This window comes from Dreissena polymorpha, chromosome 4 (assembly GCF_020536995.1).
Source record: "Dreissena polymorpha isolate Duluth1 chromosome 4, UMN_Dpol_1.0, whole genome shotgun sequence".
NCBI classification, from domain to species: domain Eukaryota; kingdom Metazoa; phylum Mollusca; class Bivalvia; order Myida; family Dreissenidae; genus Dreissena; species Dreissena polymorpha.
In genome coordinates, this window is record NC_068358.1 from 44,567,121 (window position 1) to 44,582,867 (window position 15,747).

At 37.1% G+C, this 15,747-nt stretch overlaps 1 protein-coding gene across 4 annotated transcripts in view; it reads left to right on the forward strand.

The window, feature by feature from the left end:
• Window positions 1-15,747, forward strand: part of LOC127879242 (UDP-glucose 6-dehydrogenase-like) — a 127,811-nt gene that overhangs the window by 42,085 nt on the left and 69,979 nt on the right. For all 4 annotated transcript variants that reach the window (XM_052425999.1, XM_052425997.1, XM_052425998.1 and 1 more), the window contains exon 4: window positions 10,615-10,779. In XM_052425999.1, the coding sequence (XP_052281959.1) occupies window positions 10,615-10,779 (165 nt within the window). The remainder of the gene's footprint in view (window positions 1-10,614; window positions 10,780-15,747) is intronic.

Below are 15,747 nucleotides of genomic sequence, written 5' to 3' on the forward strand. Positions count from 1 at the left end.
TGTACACGACAAAGCTTAAAGATGTTATACTTAGCATGTGACATCTAATAGTATTCATTTAATTATCCCCTGCTAAAGGTGCAGGGATGTATAAATGGTGTTATCTTTTAGTTTTTCTGTCTGTCTCTCTGACCATCTATCACAAACTTTTCAGGTCAATATGAAAGAAACTTTGTAAGATATCAAACTTCTTGTGTGTTAAGATATTAATTAGGAGAAGTGCCATGCACAACAACCATAACCCTCTATTTTTTTCATAAGAGTTATAACCATTTGTTGTTTTTATGTCCCCCACCACTATAGTGGGGGACATATTGTTTTTGCCCTGTCTGTTGGTTTGTTTGTTTGTGCAAACTTTAACATTTGCCATAACTTTTGCAATATTAAAGATACCAACTTCATATTTGGCATGCATGTGTATCTCATGGAGCTGCACATTTTGAGTGGTGAAAGGTCAAGGTCATCCTTCAAGGTCAAAGGTCAACTATATGGGTCAAAATCGCTCATTTAATGTACACTTTTGCAATTTTGAAGATATCAACTTCATATTTGGCACACATGTGTATCTCATTGGAGCTGCACATTTTGAGTGGTGAAAGGTCACGGTTAAGGACATCCTTCAAGGTCAAAGATATGGGGACATAGTGTTTCACAAACACATCGCTTGTTGTATGATGTAACTTTTTAGGGCTAATAATATATGTAACTAGAAATGGCGCGGCCGCGGCCGACGCGTATCCCCACGCCACAGCTTTTGACCCAGGGGTCAGATCAAAATTCCAAATAGTGCACTCTCGCACATATGCTCATAGTTACCATGTGTTAAAGTTTCAAGGTTCTAGTGCTAATAGTGTAGGAGGAGATAGTGGCCAGGACGGACAGACGGCTGAGACAACCACATAATTCCCCCGCTCCAATTCGGAGCGTTGGGAAAACAACTTCTCTAAAACAACTAAGCTAACTGTGTAGATTGTTGCACAGACAACATATGCCACTTTTAAATTTGGTATTATTTTTGAAACAGAGGTTTAATAACTTAGTGCAAAGCATTAAAAAACATATCAGATCAGGGCGGGCAGTTTTCATAATTTGGATATAGTGAATCCTACATCCCAATCTTTGCTGGATAGTCCCGCTTTTCAGTTGTTTGTCTAGGCGTCCTGATAAGAGACAATTTGTCCCGACATTCGTAAAAAACAATGTACATTCTATTAATTCACACTCAAATTAGCTATTCAAGCTCTGGCTTAAATTTACCATCGCTTATCACTTTATTTCCCTTATTAACAAATCATTTCTAATACTCGAGTGCATCAGTGTTGTTTTTGACACATTATCAGCTATTTATTGGACAATTATTGATTTTATCAGGCATTCACATCATGGTTTATGAAAGTGGTTGCTAATTTCTATCGATAGATGCATCATAGTGAATTAGCATTTGTATTTCAATGCCACATCAAGTCCAAAGATACCATTATGCGGTATTTTGTGTATTTTACCACATGCTAAAAAAAATGTCAAACACCGATTTTGTATATCAAACGTATCAAACAAATTTGTATATCAAACAAATTTAGTGCTGACCAATACATATGTTTCACATACATTTACTTTTCAACTGATTTTCAGAAAAAAGATTGTACATATTGCATCAATCTAAATTTAATTGAGAATTGGTTGAATAAGAACAGTGCCGGATGTGCACACATCATGTTACACAATTTACACATGTTCTATTGTGGCCTCATTTCCAACTGGATGTCAAATAGAGGCATTCCTCACATTTCACTTTTTGGAGTCTTCCTCTTAGTGCGCATGTGTGTTTACTTCCGGAGAACATAAATGCAGGGGCAGGGAAGTTTTCCTTATGTCATGGATTCAAGCCTTTTTCAGCCGAATCTACAGTTGAGTTAAATAGACCCATTCTCAAAGCAAAATGGTTAAAAAATATAAATTCCTTATTCCGTAACTGCAATAAGAGAACAAGAACTTGTTAACTAGAAATCTACATAGTAAATTTATGTAACGGAAAGAAGTGCTTGGAAATTGGAGGTCAGTCAACATGCAAAGTAAAAACATTTTTCAATATAATCGTTTGTAAACGGAAAAAGATAAACAAGATTTGATTTTTAACATTTAGTGGATCTGTGTGTATTCTGATTATGTGCTTATTCTGCTTTCTCATGTGTGTCACGCGTTACAGTTAATTAAAATGGCATGGACTGAAGATATTGAAAGGAATTGGTAAACATATCTTTCAAAAACCAAGAGTCAAATGCGCCGATTGTTTAAATTTTCATGGTTCAAATGAAATTTGTATAGGTCTTAAGTACTGAAGACGAGATATTTTGTATCTGGATATTTGTTACAAATGTTTCTTTGTATAACTTTAAGTATATAAAGACGATGCTCTGAATAATGAACACCTAAGCCTGATTTTCATGGTGTTCAGTATTATGAGCACTTGTAGTAAACGAGAGATAACTCTCCAATAGATGTATACTACTGGTTACATTTTCTCCGATATAGAATGATTTAATAGGATTCTGAAAGAAGTTACTGGGTGAACAAATATACCTTCAACTACCCCTTATTCCAAACAATGCTCCTCATGCTGAACATGACTGCTCCCAATTCAGTTTGAGGTTTAAAAAAAACATAAAAACACACACACAAACAATGGCATGTAATCAGTACTGATATTCATTAGTGGACTATTTTAAGGTACAATTTTACAAGGGCAATATGATCAAAAACACAACACATTAACAGAAACACATGTTTCAAAGAACAATCAGGATACATCTTCAAGAGCAATAATTCTGCCTACTGTCGTTGCACACTGATATGCACCACTATGTCTACTTGTTACCTAATGGACACACTTATTGAGATGTTTTCCAATAGTAAATGGTACTTATTGAACACTGATTTAGCAGTATCTGCATTCAAATTGCAGTTCATCTGATCTTTCTATGAGCTCATCTGAATGAAACACAGTCAAAATGAAAGTGCCTGAGGCAATGAGTGCACTAAACAAATTCATTATATGGTTTCTCACACTGGAAACAATCAGTTACTTATATGGTTTTGTTGTCATCTGAGTCCTGAGGCCTCTATATCTCGCAAGATCTGCGCTTCTTCTTTTTCTTATCGTTTAATGCCCCCGGATCGAAAGATTGGGGGGTATATTGTTTTTGGTCTGTCTGTCTGTCTGTCTGTCTGTGTGTCTGTGTGTCTGTGTGTCTGTGTGTCTGTCTGTCTGTGTCTGTGTGTCTGTGTGTCTGTGTCTGTCTGTCTGTCTGTCTGTCTGTCTGTCTGTCTGTCTGTCTGTCTGTCTGTCTGTCTGTCTGTCTGTCTGTCTGTCTGTCTGTCTGTCATTCATTCATTCATTCATTCATTGTGTGTGTCCCAAAACTTTAACCTTGGTTAAAGTTTGATAACTTTTGCAATATAGAAGATAGCAACTTCATATTTGGCATGCATGTGTATGTCACGGAGCTGCACATTTTGAGTGGTGAAAAGTCAAGGTCAAGGTCATCCTTCAAGGTCAAAGGTCAAATATCATTGTATTTTTAGCCCGGCTGTTTTCGGAGAAAACCCAAGGTATTGTCATAGCCAGCTCGTCGTGTCGTGTCGTCCGCGTTGTGCTAAAACCTTAACATTTTGTCAAGGTTTTGAACATTGGCTCTAAAATCAAAGTGCTTCCACCTACAACTTTGAACTTCATATGTAGCTGCACCTTGATGAGTTCTACACACCACACTCATATTTGGGTCACTAGGTCAAAGGTCAAGGTCACTGTGACCTCTAAAAAAAGAATAATAAAAAAATTCTTACAAGCTTTCATTTATTGACAAATGCACCTATGCGGTGTTTGTTCTTTCCTAAAACTTTAACCTTCATTAAAGTTTGGTCTTAACTTTTTGAATATTGAAGATAGCAACTTGATACATGTATTTGGCATGCATGTGTATCTCATGGAGCTGCACATTTTGAGTGGTGAAAGGTCAAGGTCATCCTTCAAGGTCAAAGGTCAAATTTATGGCTTCAAAGCGGCGCAATAGGGGGCATTGTGTTTCTGACAAACACATCTCTTGTTTTCTGTTCAATCCTCATTTTATTTGCATCCTCTCTATCTTTTAAGCTCACCTGAGCATCATAGCTTTTGGGATGACCTTTTGTCCGTCGTCAACATTTTGCCTTGTTAGCACTCTAGAGGCCACATTTATTGTCTGATCTTTATTAAACTTGGTCAGAAGATTTGTTTCAATGATATCTCAGCTGAGTTCGAAAATCATTTCGGTCAGTTGAAAAATATGGCCACCAGGGGACAGGGGCAGTTTTCCTAATATGGCTATACTTAAACCTTTTTAACACTGTAGAAGTCCAATCTTCATGAAACTTGGTCAGAAAATGTGTTCTAATGATATCTCGGCTGTGTTTAAAAATGGTTCTAAGTTTGTTGAAAAACATGGCTGCTAGGGGTTTGGGCAGTTTAGCTTATATGGCTATAGTAAAACCTTGTTAACACTCAAGAGGTTCAATTTATGGTCCAATCTTCGTGCAACTTGGTCATAACATTTGTCTCAATTATAGCTATGTGCAGGGAGAGAGGGTACACCACCTGGATCTTCCTTGTAGAAGTAGGATGTAGGGGCATCCCTGCATAATCAGTGTGGAAAGCGCTAGGAGCTTTGGGCATCAAAGGCAGGGCTAGGAAAAGCTCTGTACGGGCCCTTATGGTACGGCGGCAGAGAGGGCGTCCAGTTGGCTGTGGCTACAAGGCAATGAAACAACATGGAAGCCATCACAGACGAGCAGTGTCTGATCAACACTGCTGCCCTGCAATCAAGAGGGTGTCCCGAGATAAGGGACGAAACACCTGATGACTGATGGGAACTCGGCTGAAGACGTCTGTGTTACGCAGTAACTACTGTACCACTCAACAGGCTTGGTTGAGTTTCAAAATGGTTCCAGTTCGTTGAAAAATATGGCCGCCAGATGGCAGGGCAGTTTTTCTTATATGGCTATTGTAAAACCTTGTTATTACTCTAGGAGTCACATTTATAGTCGAATCTTAATAAAACTTGGTCAGAACATTTGTTCTTATGATAGGTCAGCTGAGGTTGAAAATGGTTCCAGTCTGTTGAAAAACATGGCCACCAGGGGGTGGGGCAGTTTTCCTTATATGGCTATTGTAAAACCTTTTTAACACTCAAGAAGTCACATTTATAGTTCAATTGTCATGTAACTTGGGCAGAACGTTTGTTGCTTTGATAGCTTGGTTGAGTCTGAAAATGGTTCCGGTCCGACGAAAAACATGGCTGCCAGGGGCCGGGGCAGTTTTCCTTATTTGGCTTTAGTAAAACCTTGTTAACACTAGAAGTCACCTTTATAGTCCAATCTTCATGGAACTTGGTCCAAAGATTACTCCTTATGAAAGTTCATCTCAGTTCGAAAATGGTAATGGTTTGTTGAATGGACATCATTCATAAGATAGATTACAACTTTAAACATTTTAGGCCTACAGTTTGCAGTCAGTCAGTAGCTTGTGTGTGATTATCAAACTTTTCTTATTTTATCAGGTTTTATTGTTTTTTTTTCAATTGGAAATATCATTGGAAGTTGTGTGTGAAAATTGTTCCAGTTTTTTAAAAACACTTTGTCCAAAATTTGACCAATTTGGTAGTAAAAACAACATCAATGTATCACATCTTTTAAGAAGCACAACAAACAGTTTGGTTAAAAAGAAAAGTAGTTTTGGCAGTTAGTTTTTGCAAAAGTAAAGTATTTATGCTACATATTTATGCCCCCCTTCGAAGAAGAGGGGGTATATTGCTTTGCTCATGTCGGTCTGTCGGTCGGTCGGTAGGTCGGTCGGTCCGTCCACCAGGTGGTTGTCAGACGATAACTCAAGAACGCTTGGGCCTAGGATCATGAAACTTCATAGGTACATTGATTATGACTTGCAGATGACCCGTATTGATTTTGAGGTCACTAGTTCAAAGGTCAAGGTCACGGTGACCCGAAATAGTAAAATGGTTTCCGGATGATAACTCAAGAACGCATACGCCTAGGATCATGAAACTTCATGGGTAGATTGATCATGACTCGCAGATGACCCCTATTGATTTTGAGGTCACTAGGTCAAAGGTCAAGGTCACGGTGACCAGAAATAGTAAAATGTTTTCCGGATGATAACTCAAGAACGCATACGCCTAGGATCATGAAACTTCATGGGTAGATTGATCATGACTCGCAGATGACCCCTATTGATTTTGAGGTCACAAGGTCAAAGGTCAAGGTCACCGTGACCCGAAATAGGAAAATGATTTTCGGATGATTATTCAAGAAACATATGCCTAGGATCATGAAACTTTATAGGTAGATTGATTATGACTCGCAGATGACCCCTATTGATTTTCAGGTCACTAGGTCAAAGGTCAAAGTCACGGTGACCCAAAATAGTAAAATGATTTTCGGGTGATAACTCAAGAACGCATATGCCTAGGATCATGAAACTTCATAGATAGATTGATCATGACTCGCAGATGACCCCTATTGATTTTGAGGTCACAAGGTCAAAGGTCAAGGTCACCGTGACCCGAAAGAGTAAAATGATTTTCGGATGATAACTCAAGAACGCTTTTGCCTAGGATCATGACACTTCATAGGTACATTGATCGTGACTTGCAGATGACCCCTATTGATTTTCAGGTCACTAGGTCAAAGGTCAAGGTCACAGTGACAAAAGTCGTATTCACACAATGGCTGCCAGTACAACGGACAGCCCATATGGGGGGCATGCATGTTTTACAAACAGCCCTTGTTTTTTGTGCATTTAAGAGAAAAAGTTGTGTTTAAAAGAAAAGATTTATTTGATCAATGCGAGTGATGGGAAATCTCAATGGCCGTTGGCCGATTTATTTGGCATTGGAAAGACGCAGGTGTCTTTATTTTTATTTTTTCTGTCTCTCCAAAACTGTCATTTGATAGTTGGACATGAATCCGCTTCATGAGATTTTAATGCAGCTGATAACCTGACCAAACAAAATTGCATAAGCCATAGTAAAAATTGAGCTATTAATATTCCTCTTTAAGCTATGTTCAAAAGAACATGTAAGATGTAAAATGTCTTCTGCAATTCTAACATTTAATTGTATTACCCATTCTAAATGATCTTATTTTTCCTTCGTATGTTCAAGCTATTCTAAACAAAAGCTGAATTTTTAGACGGCTATGAACAGAATAAAGGCAACAATAGGAAAAGGCTGTGTACCAGATCAACGGTTGACAACCGTTTTTAGCTCACCTGAGCACAACGTGCTCATGGTGAGCTTTTGTGGTCACCTTTTGTCCGTCGTGCGCAGTGCGTCGTGCGTGCGTCGTCAACATTTGCCTTGTGAACACTGTAGAGGCCACATTATTGTCCGATCTTCATGAAACTTGGTCAGAGCATTTGTCCCAATGATACCTCAACCGAGTTCGTAACAGGGTCATGCTGGGTCAAAAACTAGGTCACCTAAGGTCAAAAAAAAGAAAAACCTTGTGAACACTGTAGAAGTCACATTGAAATGCCCAATCTTCATGTAACTTTGTCAAAATGTTTGTCTTAATGATATATTGGTTGAGTTCAAAAATGGTTTCTGTCCATTGAAAAACATGGCCGCCAGGGGGCGGGGCAGTATTCCTTATATGGCTAAAGAGAAACCTAATGAACACTCTAGAAGTCACAATTTTTGCCCAATCATCATGAAACTTATTCAAAACATTGGTTTAATTGTTATCTCGGATGAGTTCGAAAATGGATCAGATCGGTGAAAAAACATGGCCGCCAGGGGGCGGGGCAGTTTTCTCTATATGTATATAGTGAAAACATGTGAACGCTCTAGAAGTCACATTTTTGGTCCAATCTTCATGAAATTTGGTCCGAACATTTGTTTCCTGGGTACAGCGGTTGAGTTTGAAAATGGTTAGAATCGGTAAAAAAACATGGCTGCCAGGGGGCAGGGCAGTTTTGCTTATATGACTATAGTTAAACCTTGTTAACACTCTAGGAGTCACATTTATAGTCCAATCTTCATGAAACTTGGTCTGAACATTTGTTTTTATGATAGCTAGGCTGAGTTTGAAAGTGATTTTGGTCTGTTGAAAAAATATGGCCGCCAGGGGGCGGGGCAGCTTTGCTTATATGGCTATATTGAAACCTTGTTAACACTCTAGAAGTAATATTTATAGCCCAATCTTCATTGAACTTGGTCCGAAGATTTGTTGTATTCATAGCTTGGCTGAGTTCGAAAATGGTTACGGTTTGTTGAAAATTTTTCATAATATGTATACTAAAACCATGTTAACACTCTAGTTGTAATGCGGATGTTGGTGCACAATGATGATGATGATGATGATGATGATGATGATGATGATGATGATGATGATGATGATTATAATGATGATGATGATGAATATGATGATACTGGTAATGGATTCAGAAACATTAACCACAACCCAAATATCTAATTATAATTATTGCATTACTCAAATTAATTATTGCCTTTACTTATGATTGTTATCTATATCTTTGCAGAAATTTAACATAGTGGTAAAACCAATAAAACAACAAGAAGTGTTACATATGAATCTTATTTGACTTTTCATTCACTTATCCTAGGCTACTCTCTATAAAACTCATTTATACCTGTGCCTGCAATTTGATGCCAGGTGGTAATTGTGTAACACTCTTGGAAATTGACCCCAATTAATTGGGCACTTTCATCAAAGACCTTTTGTGTTGATGTCAGATGGAAACCATTCATAAGATAGATAAGACATTACAACTTGAAATGTTTTACCCCTACAATTTTCAGTTAGTCAGTAGTTTGTGTGTGATTATGAAAGATTTGTGATTTTAGCAGGTTTTATTGTTGTTTGGAAATATCAGTGCAAGGTGAGTCCTAAAATTGTTCCAGTTGTTTAAAAACACTTTGTCAAAAATGTGCACAATTTGGTAGTAAAAAAACAACAACTTATCACATCTTTTAAGAAGCACAAACAACTGTTTGAAGAAAAGTTGATTTGGATTTGTTTTTGCAAAAATAATGTATTTATGCTACAGATTTTTTGTGCATTTAAATTAAAAAATAGTTTGATAGTTGTTTTGATATGATACATTTTCAAATGTCTTGTGTGTGTTTACTTTTATATTTGCACACATTTATAACTATTCGAAAGATCAAGCGATGTTTTGTACTATAAAAGAAGATGAATATTGAATTTCTAGTAGCTGTACATATTCTCATACTCATTTACTTTTTTATAACTGGCGTTGATATATGATAACAATTCAACACATGTTATTTAATTATGAAACTATTTTATAAAAACACAATCTCTTGAACAAATACGTTGTTTTCAGTATCTAAAAGTGTTCTTGCTAAACAGATTGTAAACAGTCATCCCCTATAAGATGCTGAGATGCTTATCTCATGATCTCAAATTTGGACAACAATTTGTTGAAAAATGTACTTCCATTTTCTTTTGCTAATGCTCATTATTAAATTACTGTCCTCATATTACTTTTATCCAAAATAATAGCTTTGTTGCGACGGGTAACAAATGTCTATTTAATTTTTTTTTAAACACACACACACAAAACTACTGATGACGCATATATGTATATACCTGCCGAAACAGCAAACCTTTTCTTTTCACAAAACAAGGTTAAAAAATCTTGTTTCCTGGATATGACGGTTGAGTTCAAAAATGGTTTTGATCCATCTAGTAACATGACCGCTAGGGGGGGGGGGGGGGGGGGCATTTTCCTTATATTTATATACTGAAAAAGCCTGTGAACACTCTAAAAGTCACATGTTTTGGCCAATCATCATGAAACGTGGTCAAAACATTGGCTTTATTGATATGTCAGATGAGTTTGAAAATGGTCTTGATCAATGGAAAAACATTGTCGCCAGGGGATGGGGCAGTTTTCTCTATGTTTGTAAGAAGCATTTTCCTTATATATATATTTTTAAAAATCTGGGTTTTAAAAACATGGCCGCCAGGGTGGGTGGGGTAATTTTCTATATAGGCCTATTGTGAATACTTTGGAACACCTTATTTTTAAAGTCAGTCTTGTCATACTAATAATTTGAAATATTTGCTGAAGAGTTTTAATCTTTGTTTCTTTCCATCTAGTCTTTCAGGTGAGCAACCCAGGGCCCTTTGGGGCCTCTTGTTTGGATGTTTTTTTACAAAAAGCTTTTAGATATTAACTGATTTTTGGTATGTGAGCCTACCGACATGAATTACAAATGAAGTGTGAGCTTAGTTCCGGTCCATTGATTTGGCAAAGTTATGGGCCTTGGATTTCACAATTTTTCGTTTTCCAGAGTTTTTTTACGAAACGTTTTTCAGGTATTTAGCTGATTTTTTATATGTGACTATCTACACAACTTACACATATATGTTCTGCACTTTTATTCGTCTGAACTCTGGCTTCTCAGAATAGTTAAGTTGGTTTTGGTCTCAGGTGAGGTCTATGACCCTCTTGTATTATGTTTACATTAGTGTGTCATACATTGTTGTAAATTGATCAGGCCTGTTTATTTCTAGGGAAGAGCTGCAGACTTGAAGTACATAGAATCTGCAGCAAGGATGATTGCAAATGTTGCAACCAACTCTAAAATTGTTGTGGAGAAGAGCACAGTGCCAGTTAAGGCCGCAGAAAGCATCAGTAATATTCTTAGGGCCAACCAGAAAGCAGGAGTCAAATATCAGGTAAGTTGTGCCTGTCCTACATGGCTTCAATGCCTTTCTGTCAAAGCTTATTTACCTTTAAAAATAAAGAAGAGGGGGTTATACTTGATTAACTTTGGATGTCTGTCTGACCATAGGAACATATGAATTTTGTCTTATTTAAATGGACGATTCTCCAACATTCAACATTCAAACCTGCATGCATAGCTGCTTATGATAAGAATGGTTGCAAGTGCAATTTTTATCATTTTATATAATAAATTACTGTTATAAATTAATTTGTCACCCCCTTTCAGCTAAAACTTTCAGTAACATGGTGGGGAAAAAGCTGCACAAACTCTTTTTATGCCTCAGGTATGGTGGCATATAGCAGTTGCACTGTCTGTCCGTTCGTCTGTCTGTCCATTCAGCATTCCATTTTCTGGAGGTTTTCTTATACAAAACTTTCAGATAATGAGCTGATTTTTGGTATGTGAGTCTACCTACATGACCTTCAGATGAAGTGTGAAATGCATTCCAGTAAGTTGATTTTTGACGAAGATACGGGCCTTTCACTTAATATCTAAATGATTGTCAAGGGAAGTAGTAAGCTTTAAAGGGAGATAATTTTTATTTTTATGCCCCAGGATTGAATGATCGGGAGTATATTGTTTTTGGCCTGCCTGTCTGTCATTCTGGCCCAAAACTTTAACCTTTGTTAAAGTTTTGCGATACATTTTGCAATATTGAAGATAGCAACTTGATATTTGGCATGCATGTATATCTCATGGAGCTGCACATTTTGAGTGGTGAAAGGTCAAGGTCATCCTTCAAGGTCAAAGGTCAAATATATGGCTTCAGAGCGGCGCAGTAGGGGCATTGTGTTTCACAAACACAGCTCTTGTTTATTTGGCAAGTACAATGTCTACTTTTGACAAGGGAAGTAATATTTTTTAAAGGTATATAATTCTAGGGTGGTGCTTCTATTTATAGAAAGTACAAGGCATGGAGATTTGAGACAAAAGTGGATATAGAAATTTTCTCTATAATAGCCATTTTTCGGAGGTTTTTTATGCAACGCTTTCAGATATTGAGGTGATTTTTGTAATGTGAGTCTCTAACTACATGATAGAAAGATAAAGTGTGAAATTTGTTCCGGTTCATTGATGTTTGGCGAAGTTATGGGTCTTGGACTTTTTTATGCAACCCTTTCAGATATTGAATTGATTTTTGGTTTGTGAGTCTACCTACATGACCTACAGATGAAGTGTGAAATTCAATCCAGTCCATTGATTTTGGGCAAAGTAATGGGCCTTGGACTTAGATTTTTGTTTCTATTAAAACCTTTTTCTGTGTTTTTTTAGCTCGACTATTATATATGAAATATATAAAGTGGAGCTATCCTACTCACCCCGGCGTCGGCATCTGCGTTAGCGTTAGCGTGAGCGTTAGCGTTAGCGTCTGCATGCAAATGTTAAAGTTTTCGTACTACCGCAAATATTTTCTTTGTCCCTTGACATATTGCTTTCATATTTTGCATACTTGTTTACCAACATGACACCAACTTATAAACAAGAGCAGACAACTCTATCAAGCATTTTGTCATAATTATGGCCCCTTTTCCAATTAGAATATGCAGCAAATGTTAAAGTTTTCGTACTACCCCATTTATTTTCATTGTCCCTTGACATATTGCTTTTATATTTTGCATACTTGTTTACCAACATCACCCCAACCTATAATCAAGAGCAGACAACTCTATCAAGCATTTTGTCATAATTATTGCCCCTTTTATACTTAGAATATGCATATTATTGATATATCAATATTAAAGTTTGCGTACTACCCCAAATATTTCCTATATCCTTTGACATATTGCTTTTATATGTTGCATACTTGCTTACCAACATGACCCCAACCTATAAACAAGAGCAGACCACTGTATCAAGTATTTTGACATAATTATGGCCCCTTTATACACTTAGATAATTGAACATTTTGCTTAAATTGCCATAACTTCTTTATTTATGATCACATTTTTTATTATTACTTTGACAAAACAACACTTACCTGAATACCACAATGGATTCCACCCAAACAATACCTGACGCCCCTACCAGAATTCTTTCCCCCCCCCCCCCCCCCCCCGCCCCAACTCACCCCCCCCCACAAATTTTTTTGTTTGTTATTTGTTTTAACATCATCTAATAAATTACCACCCCGCACATTATACCCCCCTCTCACCCCCCCTACCCCCCCCCTACCCCTCCCCAAATTTTTTTATTTTTTTTATTTTTGAAAGATCGTCTAATTAATTATTGAATATGAACAATTTCCCCATGATGGCTTACGTTACACTGTCAAGCACTCGAATAGTCGAGTGCGCTGTCCTCTGACAGCTCTTGTTACTCAATACTTTCAAGATAATGAGCAGATTTTTGGTATGTTTTTCTACCTACATGACCTAAAGATGAATTGTGAAATTAGTTCCGGTCGAAGTTATGGGCCTTGGACATTTCTCTATATTTTCTCTATAATAACTGTTTACCGGAGGTTTTTTTACGGAACGCTTTCAGATATTGAGCTGATTTTTGGTATGTGAGTCTACTTACATGACCTACAGATGAAGTGTGAATTAAGTTCCTGTCCATTGGTTTTTGGCTAAGTTATCGGGGTTGGACTTCATATGTAGATGCACCTTGATGAATTCTACATGCCACACCCATTTTTGGGTCACTATAGGTCAAAGGTCAAGGTCACTTCTGACAAGCTTTCATTTATTATCCCCCGCCAGAGGCGGAGGGATATTGTTTTGGCGTTGTCCGTCCGTCCGTCCGGCTGTCCGTCCGTCCGTCCGTCCGGCACTTTTGTGTCCGGAGCCATATCTTGGAAGTTCTTTGGTGGATTTCATTTAAACTTGGTATGAGTATATATATGCATAAGAGGATGATGCACGCCAAATGGCATTGTACACCATCTGTTAAAAACAGACTTATGGCCCTTTGTATCTTGAAAAAATGCTTTTTAGTGTCCGGAGCCATATCTTGGAAGTTCTTTGGCAGATTTCATTGAAACTTGGTATGAGTATATATATGCATACGAGGATGATGCACGCCAAATGGCATTGTACACCATCTGTTAAAAACAGACTTATGGCCCTTTGTATCTTGAAAAAATTCTTTTTACTATAGGCACTTTTGTGTCCGGAGCCATATCTTGGAAGTGCTTTGGCGGATTTCATTTAAACTTGGTATGAGTATATATATGCATAAGAGGATGATGCACGCCAAATGGCATTGTACACCATCTGTTAAAAACAGACTTATGGCCCTTTGTATCTTGAAAAAATGCTTTTTACTATAGGCATTTTTGTGTCCGGAGCCATATCTTGGAAGCGCTTTGCACCCATCCTCAAACAAAGCATATGTTGCGGGGGATACCTTGGGCCTTTCAGGCCCTCTTGTTCAAAACTGCACCCACAGCCAAGCGTTGGCACCCGCTATGCGGTGCTCTTGTTGGTATATTAGTCTACCTACATGACCTACAGATGAAGTGTGATATTGGTTTTCTGTCCATTGATTTTTGGAGAAGTTATGGACCTTTGACTTATAAATTTTCTGTTATAACCATTTTCCAGAGGTTTTTTACGCAACACTTTCAGATAATGAGCTGATTTTTGGTATGTGAGTCTATGTACATGATCTACAGATGAAGTGTGAAATTCATTTCTGTCAATTAATTTTTGGCTAGGAAATGGACCTTGGACTATAATAACTGTTTTCTGGAGGTATTTCACGCAACATTTTTAGATATTGAGCTGATTTTCTATGAGTCTACCTACATGACCTAATCAAAGCGCTGAAGGCACAAAAGTTGTTCACTATTGCACAATCTTAGACACAATTCATTTTTCAAAATTATCGTATAGCTTTTTAAATCGCAAGTTTGAAATGAACACAACCGATTTACATTTATAAAGAGTGTGTCTTTTCGCACAGGTCGAAATGTGTGTGCACTGTTTATCATCATATATATATGTTATAGAGATAACTTAAACAAAATAACAACAACATGTCTTTTTTTAGACGCTCTGAAACCATTAAAAATATTATGAAAATGGTTTAATGAGAAGCAGTAAATATAAAATAAAATTTGCAATCACCATTATATTAAATGAATATTGTGGGAATATCTAATACCTATGACACTAAGAATATAATTTCATTATGGAAATTCCCTTTTCAAAACTTTTGACATCATATACAATTTAAAAATAAACAATAAGATAATTGATGGAAATAAAAAAATAAATATATCTGCGAGCAGTACTTTTTACTCAAGAATAATAATAGTCATAAAAGCAGCGCTGTTGATATGTACTTTGTTGTTTGTACATTACTTGTTGCCCTAGTAGTTCACACAGTGTCAACCAGTCGCTAACCTTAACATTGGTATAGAACACTCATGCGCTTTTTCAGCGTAAGTGTTTTACACAGCTTTTCACCTTAAATGACCTATACATAATGCCAGCAGGCACAAATAAATACATTCGCATATGTTATAGGCTGATTCGAGAGAAATCCCCTGAAATTTGGCTGCATCTGTGCCGATGTTAAGGATGTAACACTGTTCAATGAACGGAATTCTGGACTACTCTCTGCATGTTCAAACGACACAAAGACACAAATTGTGGCCCAGTTACTATTACGTGTTAAAATCCATCTTGCAGAATTTCAGGGTCTGTACCTGGTCACTAAATCGTCTGGGGAAGACAGAATTGACTATTGATAAACACAGTTTTGCTTTCAAGATGAGAAAAAAACACAACCAAAATAGTATAGTGTCACATTAAGAGGAAAAGCGTTAATTTATCTCACCACAAATGTTTGTTGCACTCTGTCAGCACGTCTGAAAATCGTTCCTTAACGCCTGAATAGGCTCCCTTATTTGCCTGTTTGCTGTATTTGCTTTTATAAATTCAATTATATATCGAAATGCATTGTGCTAAAA